This window comes from Rhea pennata, chromosome 2 (assembly GCF_028389875.1).
Source record: "Rhea pennata isolate bPtePen1 chromosome 2, bPtePen1.pri, whole genome shotgun sequence".
Lineage (NCBI taxonomy): Eukaryota > Metazoa > Chordata > Aves > Rheiformes > Rheidae > Rhea > Rhea pennata.
In genome coordinates, this window is record NC_084664.1 from 47,506,320 (window position 1) to 47,531,913 (window position 25,594).

Below are 25,594 nucleotides of genomic sequence, written 5' to 3' on the forward strand. Positions count from 1 at the left end.
TAGCAGAGGCAGCTGATAGGAGGAAGGGGGCTGCTGAGCAGGCCTGAGAAATGCTGCTGTGTGACAGTTGACAGTTGTGTGCTGCTGCTGCCACCCCCTGCTGCCTTGCAAGCCTGCTCCTTGGGCCACCTTGGAGCTCTTCTGGGCTGGATTAAGGCCAGGGGAGCAGAGCTTTCCCTTTTGGGACTGACAGCTCTGATGCCTGTGCTCAGTGCCCCATCAACTGATGATATGTAAAATCCTTTGGTGAGTGGGCTGCAGAGATCCCAGGCACACACTCAGACCTGACCATGCAAGGCTGCTGGATAGTTGTATGGAGGCTATGACCAGGACTACTTGTCAGCTAGAGAGGAGAAGATAGTTTTAACAGTTACTTCATTTGATGGGGCATTATTTTAATGCAAGTAGCACATGAATTTGAGTAACGAATGTTAGATTCTCTATCCGTTTCCTCTCTCTTTATGAAATAGCAGCATGTATTGCTGTTGCTTGGGTTGTAGTAGCACTGGTGACTCTGAGCCAGGACAGTATTGTTCTGGGTGCTGCAAAAAAAACAGCACAGAAAGATAGTCCTTACTGCAAAGACCTTACAGACAAAAGTTTTGAAGGGAGATTTCATGCCTGGGAACAATGAAATAATAATAGTGAGGATGAAAGGCTGCTGGTGTGTTGTGACCACTGTCTCAGTGTTAACAAGTTTCGTAGCTACAGCACCATAGGAAAATTTTAAAAATGAATTTGTAGGAGAATTAAGAAAGACTGCTTATATGTATAAACATGGAAAGAAATTCAAATAAAAAACCAAGTCTGGATTATGGGCTGATGTGGCTGGCAGAATAGTTTCTGTACTGACAGAGAAATTAAACTGTAAGGTGGACAGAGTGGAGACTGAGAGTGGCTTGAGCTTGAAATGCTGGCTAGCCCTTCACAAGAGGAGGAGATAGACTTAAACTAGATGTAGACCGCTCCAGAGTAGCAGTAGGAAAATATCATAATTTTGTATTTGCAGATAAAAGATCTCAGAGATGAGGTGAAAAAGGGGGAAAGATGGGAAACAAGAATGGAATCTACTGGTACATTAAAACAAAAAATTGTCAGAAAGGTGAGATTCATCCAAAACATAGTGAAGGGATGACTTGAAAGACAAGAGGTTAGTCAAGAGAAGGCAGCATTATTAGAAGCCAAGGAGGACAAGATTTGTGACAAAAATAAGTGAAGAGATTGAAGATAATCAGTAAAGGAGCTAATTAGAAACTTAAGGAAAACAGTTTTAGTTAATGTAAAGGACTATTTCTAATTTGGCAGGGTTTAGAAAGGTACAGGGCTTTAAAAAGCAGTTGTAAACATACTAGACATAAAGGAAAAAAGAGGGAAAATGAAGGCAAGTGATGGAAGGTGAGTCTTTAGAGATGAGGAAGACAAAAGCATACTTGTGAGAGGAAAGAGCAGGAAGACAAGTGGATGAGGAAGAGGGAAGTGAGGATAAGAGAGATCAGAAGGATGGATGGAGGTTCTTGTAGAAGTGGAGTTGTTGGAAATGGCCAAATGAAAAATTTAATATCTCTGATGGGAGAAAGAGAAGGAAGTATTAGGAAAGGGAAGAGAAAAGTGAGGCAAGCTTGGAACAAGAAGGTCATGGTGGAAGAGAAAACTGTGATATCCGCTAGTAAAAGAGGAAGAAAAGATGATGAATCTTAAGTGAAAGCAGGTAGTATTTTATTTTCTACTTGGAGTTCATATTTTGTTAAAGCAAGCTGTTTATTGAGACTTATTTCCATATCTGTAGAAGCGACAAAGAATCAGACTATCTGCATTTTTCCTTTTACTCCTAAAAAGGTAAATATACTGTTGAGCATGCTTCTTATCTGTATTTCCATAATGTTGCCCTAAAAGATTCTGTGCTGCATATCTTTAAATTCTAGTGGTCAGACAGTCTTTGATCTCATTCCAACACCTGTGTCAGATTATTTACATCTCCTGATTTAAATACCCAAGTCTAACAATAAAATTTAAACAATACATGCAGTTAACAGTACATAATAATGTGAAGCTCCTCTGCTGAGAAAAGTAGAAGCAAGCAGTGATCAAATTTGCAGTTTACTTAAAAGAGGTTGGCAGAAAAAGTTCATGAGCCCCTGTGGAAAGGTTTCTTTCCTGCTGTTTCTGTAGGCAATCAAAGTCAGAATACACAGTAAGACCGAAAAGAGGAAGCACAAGAAAAATCTTAATGTTGAGGAATCTGCTGTAGAATTCACACTGGAATATAAATTAGTTTTGAGGTAAAGATGAGAAATAACAGAAGATGTGGGCAATACCATTCACGCCTTGAGTATTTAACTTAGTAGCAGGTGCAGTTCCACGTCTGCACCGAGAATGACCTTGCTGTCATGTATAGTTCTTACTACTGGCATCCTTTATGACTTCTTAACTTTAAGACTTCTTAACTAGTGTACTGGAAATTGTAAAAATAAAGCCTTATATTCAGAACATATATTATTAGGAACAGAGTGTTAACAGATAACCTGTATGTGGTTCTGCGTGGCTTAGCTCTTTGTGGCAACAGAGGAAACTAAGGCTTATGAAAAGCTGTAAAAACTTGAGTTGCGCCGTGTTAGGATTATTTGTACATTTTTAAATCAAAATAGGCATAGACCAATACTGTTACTTGCAAACTGTGCTTAGGAAATGAAGTCAGGTGTTGTACAATTGATGGTGCAGGTAATTGCAATAAATAATTGCAAAGTATGTTCTTAGTTCCTTCTCTCCTATCCATCACTTATTTCTTCTGATATGGAATTTACCTGCTCTTTATCCACTGTTCCTTAGTATCTGAGATTTCTAGGTGATAGATGGGCACAGGATAGCTGACTTGCAGAGATTGTACTAGATCACAGATATCCAATGTGAGTAGGCTGAGTCGCATACTGTATGAGTGATAAGAATATGAAGCACTACCAGTATAGTGTAGGTAGAGTAGGTACATACTCTACGTCACTCTTAATAGTGTTGTGTGACTCATTCCTTATATATTGCATTAAATTTGTATGCTTTTTGGGGTAATCTTTATGTTCGTGGTCTGGGGTGTTTTCTATAATTTTGCCTTCTCTTCTATGAAGTGACTCTGAAACCCTTTTTAATTTCAGTTTTGCCTTCCACTCTGTCTTAACTGGGAAATTACATATTGCTGTAAACAGCTGCCAGTTATAGCCATAGCTTAACAACCAAACGTCTAAGTCAGGTAAATTCCCTAATCATACAACACATTTCCTAATGTTGATGAACTCTGTTTTCCTTCAGAAAATTTTGGTTGTGTGTAGGCCAGATGAGTTTTCCTGTATTCTCAAATGTGTTGTCATGAGAAAATCTGTTTGTATTGAAGCCCTCTGAGCAAAAGCTTCTCTGCCTATATTGCTGATGTCATTTTTTTCCAAGGTATATTGTCCACAGAGGAGAGGGGTAAAGCCAAACCAGTGATTCATATTCTGGAGCAAGATGATGCCTCCTTGGACTTATTTCAGACTGGCCATTAAACTTCAGAATTACACTTAACTTCATTCTGAAACAACTGTTTCGTGTAGACATGTGATAAACAACTTTGCCAAATTTCATAATAATTTCCTCAAAAGAAAAGGGAAGTTTCCGTTTTTAGATTTATGGCTAGTGCAAGTGACTTTATCTACTTTATTTGTGTAGCAAGTTATACAATTTGCTATCTATGTCCTACAAGAGCTATTGATCCCATTGGATGCTTCTGACCAAGTATTACAGAAGGTTAGGTGTTTCAAACATAGAAGTTCCTACAGCTCGTATGAAAATAGGCAACTGATTAGAGAACAAAATTAATGCCCTCCTGAAGAGAAGCCAAGAACCTGAGATTCTCTTCACTCTGAAAGAGTCTCTTCTGTGCTAGACAATCCATACAGGAGAGAGACCCTCTATATACCCCAGTTTCAGGGGAAACTATGGCCAGAGTTTAAATTTATCTTAGACAGCAAAGTCAATTAAACACAAGAGATGTGTTCACAGGAGAGGAAGCTGCTTAGCTCAGGATGGCTTGTTTTGTGTTTTATTTGATGTTTTCTCCAGTAGGTATTTGCCAAACTTCTGGTTTTGAGCCATGTACTGTATATCCAATAAAAATAAGATTGATTTGCTTAATATTGACACTATCTTTCCATTCTAGTGATCCCTAAAATGAGCTTTGGTAAATCTTTATTTGAAATTGCAGAGTGACTCAGCTAATATGTAACTGGGCTCTAAATAAGGATTGCATGCGTTTGCAAATATTTGCTGAGTTCTTAATCTTTTCCAGGGTTTAAATTGAATTTATACAAGGGGATACAAATCACTGGTTGCCCTTTAGTGGAGTTTCACATATTTTTTAGAAGCTCTGGATTTTTTTTTTAAGAAAGAAGAAAAAATTCTAGCTTTAATTTAGATAAAAATGACTGTATATATTTTTTATTTGATTCTTTTTATTTTGTAGAAATTATGCTAGTAATGAATTTATAGATAAATGTCTGTTTCTGCTTTACATTTGTTTAATGTTACTGTGAATGCACTAGCTAGGGACAAATGGTGCTGCTCAGTCAATTTTCAAGACCTGTTATGGAACACTGTCTATTAAGAGTGATTCTTTGCATGCATGTAGCACTTTTTTTTCATTCTGAGACCTGAAAGCACTTCTAAGAGTTGTGAAATATTTTTATTCAATTTGAAAATGGACAAGAAACAGGTTAAATAATTTGTCTATGTCCATACTGCAAGTTAGCAGGCCTGGAACATAACCAGACCCCTACTTGAGAAATTATTCGTTGTTATCTTTAATCTTGCTAAATATTAATCGATCTTTAACTATACTGTAAATGCTCTGTGCTCCTCTATAGCCCAGTATAATGGGGGTCAGTTCTGCAGTTTGGAGACAAGCTGTCTGTGTGTGGCAGAAAAGAAACTTGGTCTCCTATAGATGTGCGTCCCTTCATCCTCCCATAATAAGCCAATTCTTTTACCATGTATTTTATGATTGCATTCCTTTTTCTGCAGTGTCTTCAGTTTTCTTCTGCTTCCTCTAAATGTAGCACCCATATCTTCCTTCCCTCTAGTATCCCTCCAATATAGGTATTTCCTCACTGCATTCCCTAATTAGTGGCTAGAAAGGTCAAGCTGTGGTGCTTGCTGAGTAAATGCAGAGATGAGATGTCTGGTATATCTATATTGATGATCTGGCAAATCAAACTGTAGGTAACTTTGGAGATTCAGGGGCTGCTAATGTAGGTCTCTTGCACTTCCTACTTAGCTCACTGGATAGTGTAATCTTAAAATCCTTGAGATTGCTACTGTTCTGACAAATTTGGCTGAAACGGGCCAGCAGATCCATATTTTGAGTAGGGTTTGTTAGACAGATACTTCTTTCCTTCGTAGACAAGTTTAATAAATAGAGACAATTGGATAAATTTTGAAAAGGTGATAGGACAATCATGCTATGGATTCTTTTGCAGTTTTCTAGTGTATTTGATATTTAATACTTACTTTCCAGTTCTTTATCAGCATATAATATGTAAATGCTTTGAAGCTTATTTGATCTTATTTGATGGAAAACTCAAGTCAGTCCTATGTGCGAGTATAACAGCAATTTTATTGGCAGTTACAAATGAGTTTATTTAGCTTGGAAGTTAAGTCAGTGCTGCTTTATAAAACTCTAACATTTAATTGTTTTGCTCAAATCCAGTCTTTTCTTTGATGTGAAATACAAGGAAGTCATTTCAGTATTGTATCTAAGAATACGATTTTTTTTAAACAAAGTGTCAGTGTGGCTTTGAATGTACTGGTACATTCAGAAAACATTGACTTTGAATTTCCATCATGTAATGCAAAGTGACATCAGATTTAGAAATCATCTTCAAAATGCAGGGCATCTTCCATCTCCTTTCTTTCCGATTCTGGAATCATTTAAGATTTTGCAGATGTGCATCTAAATATCTGAGGAGTTTGCATTTCTGTTGGCAATCATAGATCTGTTTCCTAACCTACCCCAGATCTGTTATGTACCTGATTTGTAATAGTATTCCTGCAGTCACTTCTATGCCTGTTTCCCTGAGTAGTTTATCAGTTAGTTGTAACAGATAATTACAGTTAAAGACACTATCTCTTCATAGCAGATGTTTCTTTTCAACAGTAGTCTTGAAGGACAGTACTATAGATGTTGTAGAGTGTTATAGATAATGAATGTCCTAATCTGTTGTGCAAAGGGAAGTTCTGGGTTAGCTTTCACTAATTCATAACAATGCATAGGCAAGCAGCTGAAGTACACAGTAGGCAATAGGGACTTCTAGTTCGTAAATATTCAAAAGGTACTTATACGTCCCCATGGTGGAAAGCACATGCTGAGAAGAGCCGAACTCCCAGCACCGTTTCTGCATGTGGTAATTGTGGGGTGTCAGCTCAGCTTCTGCATCTGCCTTGCATTATACCATTAATCCAGACTCATGCTATGATTCCTTGGAAACTGTGCACTTCGCTGAATAATTTATTACATGACTTTCAATTATTTATGACTTCTTACTACAAATGAATAAATAAAAATAAAATCTAAAGGTGGATGAGTCTTGGAACATATGAATATCCAAGAGACAGTCAGCAGATTGCCGTATGGTTAAATCCCAGTGTTTGCTGCCTGTTTGTTTCTCTGAAGGTATTCCAAGGGAACGCTCAGCTGAAACCGAATTGATTAAAACTATAACAAATGACCCCCTGCCAGTTGCCCTGTGCTTTTTCATCTAATTGTGCTCTCTGTCTTTTTTTCTTCTCTCTCATTTAGCCCTGGAAATAAAAATCAGAAATTAAAATGAGAATCCTTCAGGTCATTTTAGGTTTTTGAACAAATGTTCTTGATCTCCTTGGAAACTGAACAAATGAGCAGCTCCTGTAGGACATTTCTGGTCACTGCTTCTTTTTCAATATGCTTTTCTTAGGGGACCATCATTTGCTCTTTTCAATGAGGTGAACCTCTGCCACTCCAGCTTACCGCATGTCAGCTGAGCTGCTGTTCATGTGCACAGTCTTTCTTGGCCCCAAATGTGAGATAATGTGACCCAGAACCTTGATAGGGAATTCTTGCTGATTTAACCGGAATGGTTGAAGAAGTTAACCTCTGTAGTCTTCCCATTTCAGTGGTTAAGTGTGGCTTTCAGGTTCTGTGAATGGTGCTGTGGGAACCAAGACCTAAATAAATGCATGTCAAAGTCTTTACTGAAGCCTCTGTGACCATGGCTAGAGCTCTTGTGTTTTAGTTTACAAATGCAAACATGTTACCTGGGAGTCAAACAGTAAATGTTTTGTTTCATTGTTGGTACAGAGTTGCAGCTATGACCGAAATTGTTTCAGATCATTTCCAGTTCAGGCCAATAGTGGTTCGGAGACTGGTTTGATAACCCTGAACTTGTTTAAAGCAATTCTCATGCAAAACTATATACAACTAATGATGGAACAGTTTAAATGACAAAGTTGGACTGATAAATCAGGACTTTAAGTGAGAGAATGCTTTAGTCCATATCCGCTGCATGCTTGTCAGTGCTCAGCCCTTCCTCCAGCCCAGCATGGTGCTGTAGGGCTCCTCCCCAACATCCCCCTGACTAAAATTGGTTGACTAGAACAACAACAGTATGAAGAGTTACAACACAGAGGTGTCCAAGAAATGGTCCATGTCCCAGTGAAACAATTTATTTAGAGCTCTGTTTAGGCAAGTTCAGATTTTGGTTGCACTGGATAAGTCTTTAGCAGGGTTTGCAGGACAGTGTGGCATTAAAGCATAGGCAGGACAATTTGCACTGCATGTGCTGGTGAAGGTTTTAGCTATTAGGAGCTACAAAGAGGCTGCAGGCCTTTGTGCAAGCAATTCCTTTGTTAAAATTTTGAGAACTCTCGTTTTTACCAAGCATAAAGCCTGATGTTCTGCATGGGCACTACGAAATCAAAAGGTGAGCGCTCATGTCATCTTGGTGCCTTTCATTCAGCTTGTGTGATGTAGATGCCTGTGAAAATCCTGTGCAGCAATGTCTGGTTTAACTTTTAATTCTGTCGAGTCATCTTTTGGAGCTTTGGGGTTATTGTATTTTTTTTCTCCTTTTTAGTGCACCTGTCTTGGATTATGGCACTAACTTTTTGCTTTTCAGTGGGATTTGTCCATTTGACTGTGGTGCAATCTAACTGAGTCTTTAACTCATGTCAATGGGAGACAAAGTGCCTTAAAGAAAAAGATTGCTTAGGTTTCCTCTAAATCTCATCTTCCAAGAGATTAGCTTTCTTGAGCTCCCTGGTGCAGTCCCCACCTACACGTTGTGATCTTGTGGGCAAGTAATGAGTGGTGCCGATGGTTGAATTCATTCTTTTTTGTAATGCTTACAAGTATTATTTTCAATATTGGGTGGATAATAATGCTTAAAGCATTTCTGGTGAATTATTGGTTTTGAGATGTGCAGCAGAGACAGAATTTAATGGTTTTGTAAGTAAGCCAATGCCTTGAGATCACTTCTGTCTCATTTGTTTTGTTGAAACTTTTGTTTAATTTTATTCACTGGCAAGATAATTTTAGAAGGAAAACAGAGGGGTGCAGTATTATTACTTTAGGTCAAACTGTGACCACTTGCCTCAAAGATATTGTGTATTTTTGCAATATTTGAATATGCTTGATGTATTGTATGTTGCTGCCGTTTGCACTTGTTGACAAGGTATGTTTGCTTTTAACTCTGCATCAAGGATTTTGTACTTTCTTCCACACAGAACCAGCCTTCTGGTTCTTTACTGAGTTCAGTAAACTGTAATGAGAAAATTGCTGCAGTGAGCAGAATAAATTCTTGTTTTGCTGGACTGTTTATTTTTCTTTCTCTTTTTCTAGTTTTTGGTTGTTCTTATATGACACAGACCCGTTAGTAAACATAATTTTAGTAAACGTAATTCCTAGTTCACTGCTTCTTTTGCATGTATGGTGTGCCCTTTGGGTGTTCTAAAATAACTTTCCAGTGTTGTTGGTTAGTGGCTTCATTTCTGATTTGCGCATATTGCACTGAAGTCTAAGACCACAGTATCATACCCAGGAAGGCTAGAAAGGATAAATAGACTTTTATCTATCAGTAGATGTTATACACAGTTAATTAGCTCAGTTAACTTTGCTTGATTCCCTTACCCTCTCATTGTAGACTGTTTAGAAATGTGCTTTTGTACAACTGTAAGCTGTGCCTTTCCCTCTCATGTACACACACTTCTTTTTGATACTATGGATAATTTAATGTATATCAGAAATAAACATTGAAAGAGATGCCTGCTTGAAAGAGACATGTAGGAAGAGTAAGCTTTCCTATCACAGTTGAAGCAAATTAGTATTTAATTGCTTATTGGAATTAATTTCACAGAAGATAAGATATTGTTGGTATTGAATATACTTGTAACATTTAAAGGAACATAATTCTGCTTACAATTATACTTATATTCAGGAAAGAGCCAAGTAAATTTTACATTAGAAAATGTTTGAGTTTCTAGGGGATACATTTTTACAGTGATTGCTTAATGTGTCTTTGGAACTTTCTGTTCTTCAAAATTGTCTGTATTTTCTGTAATCTGATGCATATAGATCAGATAGTATGTGGATTTTTGAAATTTCTAACTTTAGACTAATTTCTCTATTTCTAGACAAGTGAGCTTCTTTTTGGCCAATGCCAAATTGGCCAAATGCAGCATGGCAATTGCAGGATGTTTAATCAAATAATGATGCTTGGAAAGAACTAATGCTGCATTCAAGCTTTATTTCTCTAATGATACGACTTTTCTTCTGAAAGGGAACGTTAATTAGCAGAGAGCATTTAATACTGAAATGTGTCAAGGATGTACAATGAAATCACACTGGGAAAATGTCTGTTTCAGGTGATTGGGTATTTGATGGAATTATGTCTTCAAGGATATAGAGAATAAACACATTATTTAGTCCTTGTCACACTCATCTCCAAAAATCCTTTTAGATTAATGACATTTAAGTACATTCTTAAAGAAGACTAGGCTGGGGAAAGTGCAGTGAAGGCTGGTAGTCATTATCAGATAAAATAATGAACAGTAGATGGTGATAATGCAGCATCTAGAGATGTATTTCTAAAAAAATGAGATACATACACATGCATCTATTTAGCCTATACCCTGCAATATTTTTAATAATTGTCCTGAGCAGACATGAATTTCTTCACCTTAATCATAGTCCATCAATATTTGATTCCGAGCTGAAATGCATAAAGTAGCTATAAACATAACTAATTTTTGTTTCATTTTCTTCTAGGAAATAAAGCGGTTTAAAAATGTGGCTTTGGAAGGAAAACTCTTCTTTTATTGATTTTATTGATTAATGTCCATTCTTAAATTTATTTTTAATTAGTGTAGATGACTTAAACCACAATTTTCCAAGGGACTAATAAAAATAAACACATCTGAATATCTAAATAAATAGCGTTAATGGATACCTTCATGCTTACTACTAATAAGGCATGTTCAGCTCTGTGGGATTTAGCACAAGGATGCTGCTTTGCTTTGTAATTATTAATTTTTTACAACATTGGCACATGTGATTGACCAAAAATAATTCCAGGTAAGCCCCTTTGTATGTACAAGGTTTTTCCCAGGCAGAAGAAAACTATGTAAGTCCTATTCCTTGGAACAAATTTATTTTGTAGGTGCTATAGTTTTGACTCGCTGATGGCAATGAAAAATGAATCATTCATTTCACTTATAAATTTATGAAATCTCTTCATTATTCCAAGATGTTTAAGAGCTATTAAACACCTTAAAATTCTTATTCAGCAACTGAAAAAATGCTTAATACTTCTATGGATATTACAGTACTTATACAGTGAATGAATTGTTAGTGGTTAACTTGGGGACTGGTTCTCAGTGCCTGTTGTTGTTTGTGAATGTTCATGAGCAACATGAGCAGAGTATTCTGGAGGACAGTAAAAAATAATCATGATGGAAATAGCACTCTTCATCTGTTTTTCACTGAAAGCGTGAAAGATAGCTTATCATCTTCTTGATTTTCCCACAGAGGTTCAGTGACATTAATTTGCTGTGAGTGTTTCTTTCCTTAACTAAAATCAAATATTCTTTCTAGGTAGAACTGTTTTGTGTATACTGGCTTGCTGCATTTTATGCTTTTGCCAGCTCCTTCTTTCCCTACCCAGCGAAAGAACTTTTTAAATTGTCTGAGCGTGTGTATGCTTGTGCTCCAAACTTAATGGATAAAATGTAAAAAAAAAAAATTGATTGTTTGAATCAGTGATACTCAACTGTGAATTGCAAGAAAGCCAGTCACTGACACCGGGCAAAGAGATCTGTTAAGATTATTAATACAAGGATATAGCTATATATCTGGTGGGTAAAGGAGAATATGAGAGGGAAGTAGATTCCAGATAACTGAGTGTCATGTCAAATCAGTAAAGCATATTAATTTCAACTAAAACCTGGATTTGTTAAAGTGTAAATGTGAGATGCCTGAAGAGAAACATAAGGAGACTAGAATGCCTGACAGTGGGCAAATAACTTTACGGGAGGAATACTTCATACACAGAGTGGATGGTTCATCAAAGGGGTCCTGTAATATCTGGATGTAAAGTATAGAGAAAGAGTGTTTTAAATTGGGAACAGAGAGGATTATGTATCAAAATTGGATTCCAGTAATGTAATATTTTTGGTGTGGAAGTTAGCAGCAGTAATCTAAAATTATGTTTTGAGAACGATACAGTCAGCTGTGACGTGAAAATGTCAGTGTACAATATTCTAGAAAGCAGCTGACTAAGAAGCAGTCGTGATGGGCGACTTTATCTGCCTGGGTGCAGGTGGTGTCCTTGGTAAGGAATTTCCTAAACAAACAATTTTAATGTGGTAGAAGCTGCTGTGCAGGCAGGACTTGTGCATGAAGGTTCTGGTCTAATCTTCATTTCAGTCCCTAACTGTAGTACCATAGCTTCTCCGTTTGCCATTTAAGGAATAGTATTTAAGAAATCATTAATTCAGTAGGGAGTCCTTTCATTGCTTAGGGCCAGTTACGGACGCCACTACAAGGTGCTACCTCTACTTGGAGTCGCAGGTGGTCCGTGTACTGAAGAGTTTTCAGTGTGTAAGGATAGTTCTGCAAAGGACAGAGTGGACGGAAATGCAACGCACAGTCGAGAGTCATGCCACAACTCTCTGTATTGTAGTCAGTGCCATTCAGAAAGGTAAAATACATGGTATGAAGAGTTCCTGGCTTTGCACGCTGATTGCCTGCTAGCAGGTCTTGCTAGTGTCAGGGTGCAGTTGAACAATAGCATGTGTGAGATGAAGTTTTTATTTAACCAATCCCTTCAAATTTTGGTCATATGTTCCTAGAGCACATGTTCTCTGTGACAGTTTATTAAAAATATCTATTCTTGACATGAAAAGAGTTGTATTTGTTTTGCCTCACTATCAGCAAACAAATGTACCTAGTCAATAATTCACAGTGCGGTTTTCTCAGTTAACAGAGTGCCTTGAGATAGGCTGTCTTCTTAACTTTTAAATAGTGCATCTGATCCAGTAAACCAAATTATATAATAATAAAACATGTTGTCAGTGTAAACAAATACCAGATGGGTTATAAAATGCTTAATTTTAGATCAGTGCAAATAGACTGAGATAAACACTCCTGTGGCATATTGTCAGTCACTACGAAAGCTCAAAAAAGTATTCCCACTGGCTGGCCATATCCTTGAGGACTCCATCTTGGCATTTGCTTTCTATTACGTCTCGCTCTACTTCTACCTATTTGCTCTGCAGTATTGGGGTTGCAGACACAGTGCGCTGGCCCGGCTGCCTTTCCAAGCCCGACAAGGCAAGCCAGGCGGGGAGTTGCCGATGAAAAAGCGGAGGCATTCCCAGGGACATTGCGTGAGCCCGCTGAAGCATCCGGGGGCTACGGAGGCAGGATGGCTGTCTTCTCCGCTCCGTCTCTGGCGCTCTTTCCCCACCTCAGGGACATTGCTGCTGTAAGCTGGACCAAACAGCCACAGCTTCCTCTAGGATGGCTGTAAATAAGCACAACCGGAGCTTTTTATTCTTAAGATGTTAATGCATTCGCTACAAGACTCTCTCAGTTGCAGTCCATTCAAGATTAATTTTGAAGGGTCTTTACACTATTGAATTGCAGGAGTAGGGTTTTTCACAGAATTAAAACGCTGAGGCTAATATTCTGCACTCAACTTTAACATATCTACTGGCCCTTCCAGAACAAAGTTTTCTAGCTGATATGTAGTTACATATCTAATGTGCATATGCATCTGTATTCTAAATTAAGTGAAAAATAATAGTAACTAAATTGAAAGTGGTACATTTATTTTAGCATATGTCAAAAGGAGTAGTTCTAACTTGCTCTTAGGGGACATCCACATTTTAGTTATCTTAACCTGTTTTTCTATATATGCCTCCCAAATCTTTGATTTCTAAATTCTGAAGATCATTTTGGACCTTTTAATCCTGATTGAAGCCTGAGGCTTAGTGGTAGAAAATTTAGGGAGCAGGTTTTATGAAAATCATGAACTTCAGATGGCCTCTGTATTCCAGGTGAGGTCTCAACAAAATCTTAACAGGACAGTCTGTCATCCCCCATATTCAGTGTACGTGTGCAAATCACATGCTTTGAAAGCATTTTAAAGTACTTTGTGTAACCTAACTACATATTTCTAAACTGTTCCATACATGAAGATTTTCATCAGATGATGCACAAATACTATAGCTGAATTAGGAGCACCGATAACTTGTTCTTCATTATAAAACAACCTTAAAATGCAGGTTGTATCCTGCATTGTATGAAAAGAAACACTTTGGCTCCCTGAAACTGTAGAGTTGAGCTTTCTCATGGAGGGGAAGTGTATACAGGATTGTTTGGCTAAGGCAAGTTTGTTTGCTTTCTTATGAATGGTAACACTAATTTTTTAATAGGCAGAAAGCCCAAGAGCTTATGGATAGATCAGCAGGGATGCCAAACTTGAGATGTCTCCGAGTCTCTTAATCACCCAAAGTACCGATTTTTGGTGCGCGTTAGGGCAGAAGTTACTTATGTTAATACTGAAATTGGGTAGAGTGAATTTGTGTGTGAGGGTGCACTTAAGATATTGGAAGATGCAGCTAATCTACGTAGACAAATTTTTGACTGAAGGCTTTTAACTTCATCTTTTTCTGTGTCTGATAAAATCTGTCTGTTCTACTGAAGTGTATTAGGAAACTTTAAGTTTAGGCAATGTTAGCAGTACTGCGTGTAATACAGTGAGTTCTGTAATGTACAGAAACTCCATCCAGTGTACTTTATGTGAAAAGTCAGCTGAAAAGCTGATTTCTTTTTCTTTTTTGGTCGAAAGGGCTTCTTCTAAAATTATCAGAAAAGAACCAGCTTTAGATCTGGAGACTGTTGTTCATTTTCTCTGTGAAACTTCTGAGACCCTGAGAAAACTTATTTCACAATGCTTAATACATACAATACAGAGTATTTCAAATTATAGTGATAAGTAGATATAAAAAGCTTTGCAGAAAACATAAGGTCCCCCTGTCTTTTTCGTAGTAGACATGGTAAAATCACCCCTTATCCACAGAGACATTAAACCAGTGGCATACAAATATACTTAATCTTGTCTGCATTACAAAAGTTTGCTTTGTAGATGGAAATGAATTCCATTTCTGGATATCAACTAGCTTTGTGCAGGAGAAAAACAACACCTTATTTCCGAAAGAATGTTTTCATGATTTGTTCTGCTGGGAATGAATTTAAGTAAGAAAAACACGTGTCTCGTTGTCTGACAGCTGTTGACAGCATCAAAATCACTGAGTGACTGAGATGACAAGCTATCCCTACACTTCAAATTTTTACTGATGTCTTTGATATATATATAAGAAACTTGTATGATGTGATGTTTAACAGGGACTCACTCTGTCAGTTCTATGACGTGATCTATATGAAGGAGGAATAATGTCCCTATGTCAGCTGAAGATGAGAAGATTGCAGTAGATATTACCAGTCTTAATAGCGTGAACCTTGTCTGTAAGGAGGCAGGCAAATCAACCTGCGTATTTTTTCATTGCACTCCCAGATGGGGATTGGGCAACTTGATGTAAAAATTTGTGTACTGTTACTCAGTAACTGATGGTTGAGGTTTAGGAAGAAATTTTCTTTTAGGAAGAATTACAGCTTTTTTTCCCCCTTAGATCAAGTGAATTAGTGCAGTTATGTTACTGTCATGTTTAACTCCTGTGGCTTTACAACTATGCAATATTGAATGAGAAATTATTAAAAACACTATGAAGACATTGTTTCAGTGTGGAATTTACTTTTCATGTATTCAAAAGCTATTGGATATTCATCATTTTGTTTCAGTGAAGTACCTGCTCCTTCAGATAGGGACTGATGAGGCATTCTTCAGCAGCTGGTTACAGCACCTGGAAACAATATGCCTTTTCTGATGTATGCCTTGCTTTATAAAATATTTCATCAGGGAGAGCTCAGCAGAAAATGCTTCTTCATACTGCCCTGCATTAAGCTGTTTTCCAGGAGACATTGGCAGTAAACTCCCCAACTCCAAGCATTTCGTACAACTGAGTCTGAACCACAAATTCTGCTGTGGCGCATTCACATGCTTGACTTGAAGAATATGAAAATAATTCCCTTAATTTTTTTCAGCCTTGGGAAGTTTACAGCCTTCCAAAACATGTTAGCTCTTGAAAATTTAGCTATAAATTTAAATTAATTTATTTAAATAAATTTAGCTAACTCGACTCTTCTTTGAAAGAGTTGCATTAGTTTTCAATCACATTGCTCAAATCCAGATTTGTACCTTTTCACTTTGGTGTTCAGGTGAAAAGCAGAACAATCCTTAGAAAAAAAAATCATTGTCCTGATTTTCTAATCAGAAAAATAGTCACAGAAATGCTATCTTTTGGGGTAATTTTTCTCATGCGCCCGTGGAGACTCTTTGACAGAAGTGGCAAAACTAAATTGTTTCTCATGACTCCTTACTTCATGTATGAAACTTGAACTGGATAATTCTGGATGGGTCTCAAATCGCTTGCATTTGATTTTTCAATTATGTTTATTATCATACTGTAATCCACGTTACTGAGAACGTGTCATGAATAAAACAATATGGGAGAAAATTAGGGGAAAAATATTATATTTTCAAATAATACTTTTTAAATTTTGCTAATCACTATGGTGCCTGCCATACTTATTTGCATTTTAATGTATTTTCTTTGTTTGCCTACACCTGCCTCATTGTTTCATTTTGCCAAATACTTGGTCAATATTATTATTTTGCATTTTAAGGGATTATGAGGGGATTGTGACCATTATGTGATTTTGTATTTTTATTAATGTGAGGATTTTTTTCCCCCTCTAGCAAGGTTCTAAAGGAAATCTCTGTTGGAAATCTAAAGCCAAATGAAACAGTTGAAGCAAATCTAGAAGCACAACTGCTCTCCAAATTAGACCATCCAGCCATTGTGAAATTTTATGCAAGCTTTGTGGAGCGAGATAGTTTCTGCATTATCATTGAATACTGTGAGGTGAGACATGTAGATTACTTGGAAGTGATCTGATAGAACATGTGTGCTAAAATAGGATTTTAACAGAGACCTAACTCAGGTGCTTAATATATTAGTTTGAATTTTATTTTTAACTTGTTTCTTACTTGTGATATCACCTGCTATTGTTAGGCATATTTCAAATACGCAATATTACCTGCTTGAGCAAGCTCATAGATTAAAACCAACAAATCAGAGAGGGAGAAAGTGGTAACATTAAATGCAAGTTCGTGTAGTCGGTATTACAAGAAAGACTTAAACGCGGGTACAGCACCAGACCTGTGGATCAACCCAGAAAGTCTGTACCGCATATGCACTATTGGCAAATAAGAGAGGAGGAGATTGAGAATATGGGGGCACTGTGTGAAATTTGGTGTAAATGAGGAAGAGAAAATTCTCTTGTGCTTTGGAAATGATTGCAAGAAGCTTAAGCCTGATTGTATGCGCGCTGAGTTTGCTAAAAGTATTTGCTGTATTAGAAGTGGAGAATGGCATATGAATCAAAGACCAGGCTGTAGAGGATGGAACAAATACTAAGGCAGGGTATACTGTAGTATACTTACCAGGTTTTTGACTACAACATTTAATTAAAAAAAAAAATGAAATCTCTTTGAAGGCTTTAAAATAAAAATTTAAATGTATTTAAGCCATCTTTTTAAGAGTTTACATAAAATAAATGCCCATTTTTGAGTTAAGTATAGATGTAGTTTTATTTAAAAAAAGTCTGTTATACATGCAATGATCTTGCTGTGAAACTGTAAAGCAGACTTCAGTTGTGCTCCACTAGACATCTGAAGCACTCTGAAGGCTAATGACCTTGGACCTGTGGGTGACCTACCCACGATAGTTCTTGTGTCAACTAATCACATTACTTTAAGTATTCGCTTTTGGTATAAATAATTAAAGCAGGGACTGACCACGAAAAAATGATGTGATAAGCCCTTTCTTGCACTACGGTAATCACAAACTGCTGTAACACCCCTTGAAACCTCTTTTAGTCAGGGCTATCATAGCTATCACGAAAACGTCCCAATGTAGCGTTTGTCCAGGAACCAGCACCTCAAACACACTTCTGCGTCTCAGGACCTGCTTCTGACCATTTCCAAAAGGACAGAATGCATGTTGCATCGTTGAATTTGAGCAGTTACCATGTATTTAATCACGTATTCAGAAAAAGAAACTACAAAGCAAGGTTTCATGTAGTGCTGTAAAGTTTCTTTTCTATTTCAGAGTGAATACTTTCAGAAGGTATAGTTTGTATTTGCTTATGTATTTATAGCGTATCTTTGTAAGTAGTGAGATCTGGATCATTTTTTTTCCCTAAAAAGGTGTCTATTTAAATCCTGTATGAATTGAGAATGAGAAAAATGTGTTGCTACTTGATGCTGTTGGAAGTCTAGGATATCCAGTTTCTCATGCATGGAACAATTACCACACTTTGCAGGAACTGGTACTCTTGTGACAGACTCAAAATAAAGAATAAACATTAAGTTGTCATGGAAACAGAAGTACCCTCTCACCCTTGTTCTGTTTCTTCCAAAATACTGTGGCTTTTTCATTCACTCTTACTTGAACAGTGTAGAGCAAGTCTGCTCTGCGCAGCTGCCCAATGCAGTATTGTCCTGAGAAGGAAGGTGAACGTGGGGCTCCATTATTCAGCTTGGCATCTGCAACCAAATTCTCTCAAAATTTTCAAAAGAAAGTACATGTACTCCGTTTTGATCTTGTTGATCTTCTTTGACAGTTTTCCTGATTCAAAACCTTCCAGGTAATACAAACATTGTCATAAAAGTCAGTTTCCATGCAGAAATTCCTCCATGAACCTTGGGTTTCATATTATGACATAAATTGGACTTCAATAATATTCAATTAAAACAAAATAGTTCTTCTAAATATTGTGGCATTTTAATACATCATAAAATAGATCTATTTGCACTTTCCCCCAGATGATTATTTCTGTCTCTTCAGTGTAGTCTCAGCTGTGATGTGAGTATACGTATGCTAAGAAACTCTAAGGAAAAGGAATAACTAAAACAATGAATGCCTATACACATTTGAATCCTATTTTAAATAAATTACTGGTGTATTTGATGCTCTTGACATTTAATTGGAAACCGCAGCTTGGAAACTTCCTTTGTGCTTCATTTGTTAACTTCCGTATGAACTTCATTATAATTACCTTCCAAAATGCAAAATTGGGTTACTAAACTTCTTCAGAGTTTCATGGTAGTGGTATTTCAACAAATCTTTTGTGATGCTTAAAAAAAAAAAAAAAAAAAAAAAAACACAAAATGAAGGTTAAATTAGTTGTAGGACATTGAGATCAGTCTCTGCTTGAAGGTAGAAAGCTATACCGTTACTTCATGGTACATGTAGTACTTTATTCTAATGCTTTTGTTCTTCTTAGACTATCCAAAGGAAATCTCCCTCAACAGAGTACCCATCAGGCCTAACTCTGTAGCTCCTATGCTTCTTTTCTCCTTTTTTTTTTTTTTTTTTTTTTTTTTTTGTGGCAATGTGTGATTGAGAGAGAGGACACAGTGGAACAGGAGAAATGGTGGTTGGAGCCTACTGTACTTCAGCTCCCCTTACCTGCGTAGCCTGTAGTCGCCTGGGGATGCCAGCCAGCTGGCATACGTTGGAACAGGCCCTGGGTGGGACTTTCATTGCTGCTGGCTCCTGAGAGCAGCCTGGAGTAGTTGACTCAGTCGTTCTTGTCAAGGTGTGCGACCAGGCTCGGGCACGGCCCATCTGGGGTACCCAGCGAGGCATTTTCTCCCCTTTCTCCTCTGCATTGCCGGCTGCCATGGGGAAGCTGTTGAACAGTTGGAGCTGCAAAGGGGAGGCAGCTGTTCAGTGCTCCAAAGTCTCAGAAGAGCTTCTCTCTGGGCTGCGGGAGGGAGGCAGATGGAGAGTTGAAGCCATATTCCCTTCCCTAGTGAATGAGCTGATTCAGATGTTTCAATTTCAGGCTTGGTGGACATTGTCAGGGAATGCATTTTTTCTATATGATAAAATGTATTTTCTTTTTTAACACATTCTCTCTTGAATGTTGTGACTTAGAACCTCGGGGCAAAAAGAAAAATTACTGTAGACCAAATCCATGTCTAAGTACAGGGCAGAAACATATGGATCCTCAGGCTTACTTTGTGAAAAATGTGTTTGCAGTATGAAGCCCTGTGAGTTTTGGAACAGAAGAACAAGAAACGATGAAGAGGCCATAAAACATTGAGAGTCAACAGTGAGGGGTTAACGAAGGGAAATGGCGTATTCACCACAAAATTCACATAACGAGTGATCCATTTTCTTTACTCTTGTCACAGTGGTAGAGGTTAAACTATTTTCTTGTATACGGCCCACAAAACTTCTGATTTTATGCAAAATGTATAATATAAAAGTAATGATTTATGGAGAATAAGCTCTCCTGATGTAAGGTCATTAATCACTTAGAGTGTAGTAAGAATCACAGCCCCTTTGCTCTGGCGTTAGTTACCTCAACCTCATGCTTTCCACTAAGGTGCTTTCTTGTAGACAAAATCCGTTTGTTTTATGGACTAAATGAACAACAAGATGACAACCATCTCTACTTTGTAGAAAAATAATAAGCTCTGATTCTGATATACATATTTCTGGATAATTAATGCGAGTTTGTCGTGACTGTGCATCATTTGACTTAAGTAAGTGGAAATGATTTCCCAAATTTGCAAACTGTTGTTCAGACCAAGGGGGAGATTTGTTTTACTTAAGTGTCTACACAGGAACTAGTCAATATGCATCCTCATCATAAGTCTTTGTTGAGAAACAATATTTCTACAGCATGATGCATCTCTTCCTAAGGTAGACATCTAAAGGAAAGAGAAAAACTGCACTTCACAAGTGCCTGTTCCTTCGCATTAGCTGTAAAGGGCATTTGAGGTGACTAGCTCAGATGTAGATGTCTAAGTTGGGTGACGTGAAGAGAGAACAGCTGAAGACTTCAGTGATTTTGTGTACCACTGAGAGAAAGCCAACACACTTCTGTGCAGCCAGAGTGCTTGATCTCATTTTGCTCTTCACTTCCATATGCTTCTGGTGCTTGTGAGAGTTCTGAATTCATGTGCGTGCATTAATTTTGCAGAATATGTGGTATGAAGCCTGAAGGTCTAAGAAAATGGAGTCTTGTATCTTAATGAAGGAGAAGACATTTCGAAAACTTACTTTAAATGTACAAATATGTTTTGATATTTTTCAGGGTGGAGATCTAGACTTTAAAATACAAGAGTGCAAAGAATCTGGGAAAATATTCACTCAAAGACAAATAATAGAATGGTTTATACAGTTGTTACTCGGAGTCAACTATATGCATGAAAGGTACAGTCATCTAATATGAAAGCATTTAGCTTGGGAGGGGAGTGAGTAGACTTACATACTAACTCAATCTTCAAATAGAAATGAAACTGTATTGATCATTTTCTATTGATATAAAATCCAGTTTACCAAACTGGAATTCATGTAGTATACCTAAACTATTATTATATTCTGCAAGGATATTCCCTTTTTAAAGTGTATTATATTTTTAGCAGTGCATTGGTAGATTTCAGCATTAGACATACTTTGTCTAGGATCTAAATGAAAAATTTAGTACAATAGAAAAAAAAGTAGAAAAATTATAGTACTACTCAAAATACAGTATTACTCAAACCCCAAGATTGTTATGCAGCAGATTGAGGGTGAGAGCAGCACTGGATTGATGTTGCTGTTTCAAATATAATTAATCTTTCAGATTTCACAACAGGACCTGGGGCAAGTTTGATTGCCTAAACCTGAATTGCAACAGAGCAGTAGATGGAGATAGTCACCCGTCACCAAGAATAAATATCTTGGGGCATGCATGGGCAGCTAAAGTATAGCTAGGAAATGTTTGACCTACACGGAGAGATGCATAATGAGCTTTTTCACGTACAGTATTGACAGTACAGGAAAAAAGGCAGAGTGAATTGCTGTCCGGCGTTCAAAGCATTTTGTTTCCTAATTGCCAGTTGATGTGGGGCTTGGACATGATGTTCCACCTCCACAGACTTCAGTGATGGGAGCACAGCAAACAGTGCTCAGTTGTGATGCTGGGTTCTTCAGCATTCACCTCAGGCAGAAAGGACAAAAAGAAGTGGAAATAAAATTCTTCAGTGTTTAACTAAACTAGCATATTTTTTTTTTCCTCCTGGAGCTCCCATTTAGCATTAAAAATGTTTGTAATCTGGGAAGTCCACTTTTGATGGAATCCTTGCTTTAAAATACATGTTTAGACAATGTATTTTATAGACTAATACATAATAATAATAAGTTGTAGAAGTTATTTTTTTTGTCTCTCATCTCCTTTATTCCCTCATGCCTCTGTTGTCTCAAGTTCTCCCATATGTTCCTTTCATCTGCTCATCTTTTCTCTCATTTTTCTGATCTTCTACTTTTCTCAGATAAATCTTTAAAAAATTTCTGATAAATAATCCTTCTTTTGTAAATGAGTATATTAAATTACTGGGTTTCCTGAAAAGTACAGTTTAATTTAATTCTTCCATGAAAGCAAAAATTTGATTTTCCAAATAACATTTCATTTTCTGTCTTTGAATCAGGGGTATTTAATAGCACCTCTCCAGCTGCATTCAAATGACTTGATATTTCTATTTTTATCTGCATTTCATTTATTGCATTGTATATGTTTAATTATATGCATATTTGAAAATAAATTCTCTGTTATAACTTTTGAGCAAAAAATAGCTAAAATGGAAAATCTTAGGCTTATTTTTTAAACTTCATACAGAACTACATATGAATTACTAAATTCATATGTGAATGTTTTCTCTGTTTTGTATATAGTATTTATATACGATTTTTTCAATACCAGTAAGGAAAAAAGTGTAATATATATTTTTAATTATGTTCCAATGCAGAGAAAACTTTACTTTAGAAGTTGTAAACATTCATGAGTTGTACTTCCTAGTGCAATTCTTAAGAAAAGCCAGCTGCTATGGATGAGAGTTTTTATTCTAGGACATTCGTTTTTATTTCTGGCTATAGACATAGACCCTTGGGTTTCCTTCCTGCACAGCAGTAGATGAACTTCTGCAAGTTTTGAAACCTCCCGTGCTAGAGCCTTGTTGTCAGATTCTAGCACAAGGCTTTTTTTCCTCATAGGATTTCTCTTCTGCGATGATAAAGATTATATAGATCAGATGTTCTTGTCTTTCACTTATGCTTCATAAATCCTGAAGGGGGTATGACTATCTCATGGTGATTATGCTACTTACTGTATATTTTGCATAATTGGAAGGATTTTTGTATTCAAACTTGAAAGTTTAATTATCTAGGATAAATAGATTCTGTCCTCATTTATCACTGGTATAACCAAAGAGAGAAATAAAGGACATGCACATAGTTTACTGAGCTTAGCTAGATGGAGAGATTTGGCATGAAACCATCATCTAGTCTTTCTGGCGTACTTGCAATCCATCATCCATTGGTGAACAAAATTGATCCTACAGCATTCAGGTAAGCAGACCATTGATTAGTTTAACCTTAATTTGAATAAAGCTGACCATTAGGTTATCCATCACCTTGCTAATCTTTACAGACAAAATGCTTACACAGAGATTTTCATAGTCACCAGCTGTGTAAACATTTCATATAGTAAAAATTCATATGTCACCAGCTGTGCAAACAAATCTGTTGCTTTCAGTCTGCATGGCAGCAGCCTTTACTCAAGCAGTTTATCTAGATTCACTTTGTCTTCCCTAGCACAGGAGTCAAGTTTGTCAAAAACATCTCAGGTCTCTGAATAGTTCTTCAGATAGAGAAATCCACTGCAGAATATTTCACAGCAGTAAAGCTACTTCATCTTCAATGAGCTTTGCTTGAAAATATGTTGCAGAGGAAGCTTTACTCCAGGTGAGCAGGCTGCCCACTGCACATTGATTTGTGCTGTTTTTTATGACTGTGAGCTGTCGAGCATCGACCATATAGTACTTAGGTATGTGTACATTTATACTGTCTTTAACAGCTACGTTTACTCAAATTTGAAGCCATCCTTAAGTGCTAAATTCTACCCAAAATATCAATAACCATCTTGCTGCCTGTCAAGTTACATTAAGTTTTGATAGGGTCTGGTTAACTCATGTTACCATTATGGATCTCTCCATAGTCACAAAGTCACAGGCTTTCTTAAACTGAATTTACAGTACAGACTTAACATTTATGTATTACTAGAATTGAAGTCACATTTTCAGTTAAGGTTTTGGCTTGTAACTTGTTTATCTTTCAACATTTTCTAGCAGAATAAGGTGGCTGGTATCCAGAAATGTCACCATGGGAAGGTTCTTCAGACTCACTTTGAGTGATGTTTTTTTATATCTTATTTTTTCTGCTTAAATATTCTATTATCCAATATTTATTAGCATTATTAATTCATAGGAATACCTTGTAATTATTGGCAATACTACAGTGACCAAAGTATCTTCTCTTTGTCTCATTTTGAAGTAGTAAGTTACTGAAAGCTTTCTGGATAGGTTTTACATATGAACATACCTCCTATTCAGATCACAGATACCCAACAAATTTTTAGGTTCATAGAGTGGTATACTTTTCCGTACAAATACTGATTGTATTTCTATGAAACGAAAAAAAAAAAAGATTTTAAACTGTCAACATTCAACAACAATACACAAGAAAACCCTTGCTCAGTTGCTCAGTGAAGTCTTTCACATTACTTTCACAAACACTTTCACTGCAATAAAAACTCTTTTCATCCCATTAAATTAGAAACGTTTCTTTTTCATATGCAGTCTATGTGCGTACCACAATATTTTCTAGTAGTTATTTTTTGTTTTTTTTTATTCTATTTGTGAGCTGAATATCTTGAATAATAAAATTATTACTTTTCCTGTATACAAAAATTCTTTTCAAATGAGATGTGGACTAAATTGCTTATTTAAATTGTTTAAGTATTTTCTTCTAGTCTGAACACAGAAACTTTTGGAAAACATTGCAGTATCTCAATGCATACAAATTTAATAATTCCATTAAATTTGAGAAAAAACTTGTGGATTGCTGAAGAACAATTAGAAGACTGTTACCCCTGAATTTTTCTGCTCACATTTCAAGAATCTTAGCTCTTCTGTTGCTTTCTTTGTCTGTTCTGAATGGCTGGGGATCTACTATATTTGTATTAGCAAATATAGTATCTCTTGCCAGTACATACTGAATACTATTGCTCTGACTTCCTCTTGATTAGAGCTGATAGCTAATGCTGTGCTATAAGGAACTCAAAGGTGGATGAGTTTACATTTAGTTGAGGTTGTAGGTTAACAAGAATTAATTTAGAATTTCTGCATACTGTAGAGGTATTTTGTTTATTTACTTAATGGGAAGGAGAAGCACTGTCACACGTTAAGATTTCAAGAAATAGAGACGATGCTGTTTGTCCCAGCACGGTGTGTAGTTTATGATATTACTTCAGTCCTTGATGGAAGAATATGTCTGCCAAAACTGATTGTTCTTTTTCCTTTCCTTTCGATCTCTGGTCCGTTTATAATTCCTTTATCTGCAAGAAGGCTTCCAGACCATTACTGCAGCAATTTGAACTAAAACTAATAGCCTAGCATATATAAATATTGCTCTTTCAAGGAATACGTTTTGTCTGAAGGAGAGTTCTCTGGACTGTGAGGATCTTATTGCTGTTTTCCCCACTCCGTATTCTAGTGTGAGACATCTCATTCTTCTGGCTGAAAATAGGATGTCAAGCATTTAGGAAGAGTCAGCGAGGAAGACAGTGCAACATGCTTTTCTCCCTTGCACTACAGCTCACGTTTAGTCTTTATCAGTATTCTCAGGCTGGGATCCATGGGTGCATTTTTATTATACCGGCTGCTGAGGTGCTCATCCTGCCTGTGGACATCTAGGAATGAGCCTGTGTGTCTGCATGGATCTCCTTAATGCCACTGTCTGCGTGTTG

The 25,594-nt window shown here is 36.9% G+C and overlaps 1 protein-coding gene across 1 annotated transcript in view; it reads left to right on the forward strand.

Moving 5' to 3' along the window:
• Positions 1–25,594, forward strand: part of NEK11 (NIMA related kinase 11) — a 106,367-nt gene that overhangs the window by 7,272 nt on the left and 73,501 nt on the right. The window contains exons 3-4 of the mRNA XM_062567861.1: positions 16,431–16,596; positions 20,846–20,964. Coding sequence (XP_062423845.1) covers positions 16,431–16,596; positions 20,846–20,964 — 285 coding nt within the window. The remainder of the gene's footprint in view (positions 1–16,430; positions 16,597–20,845; positions 20,965–25,594) is intronic.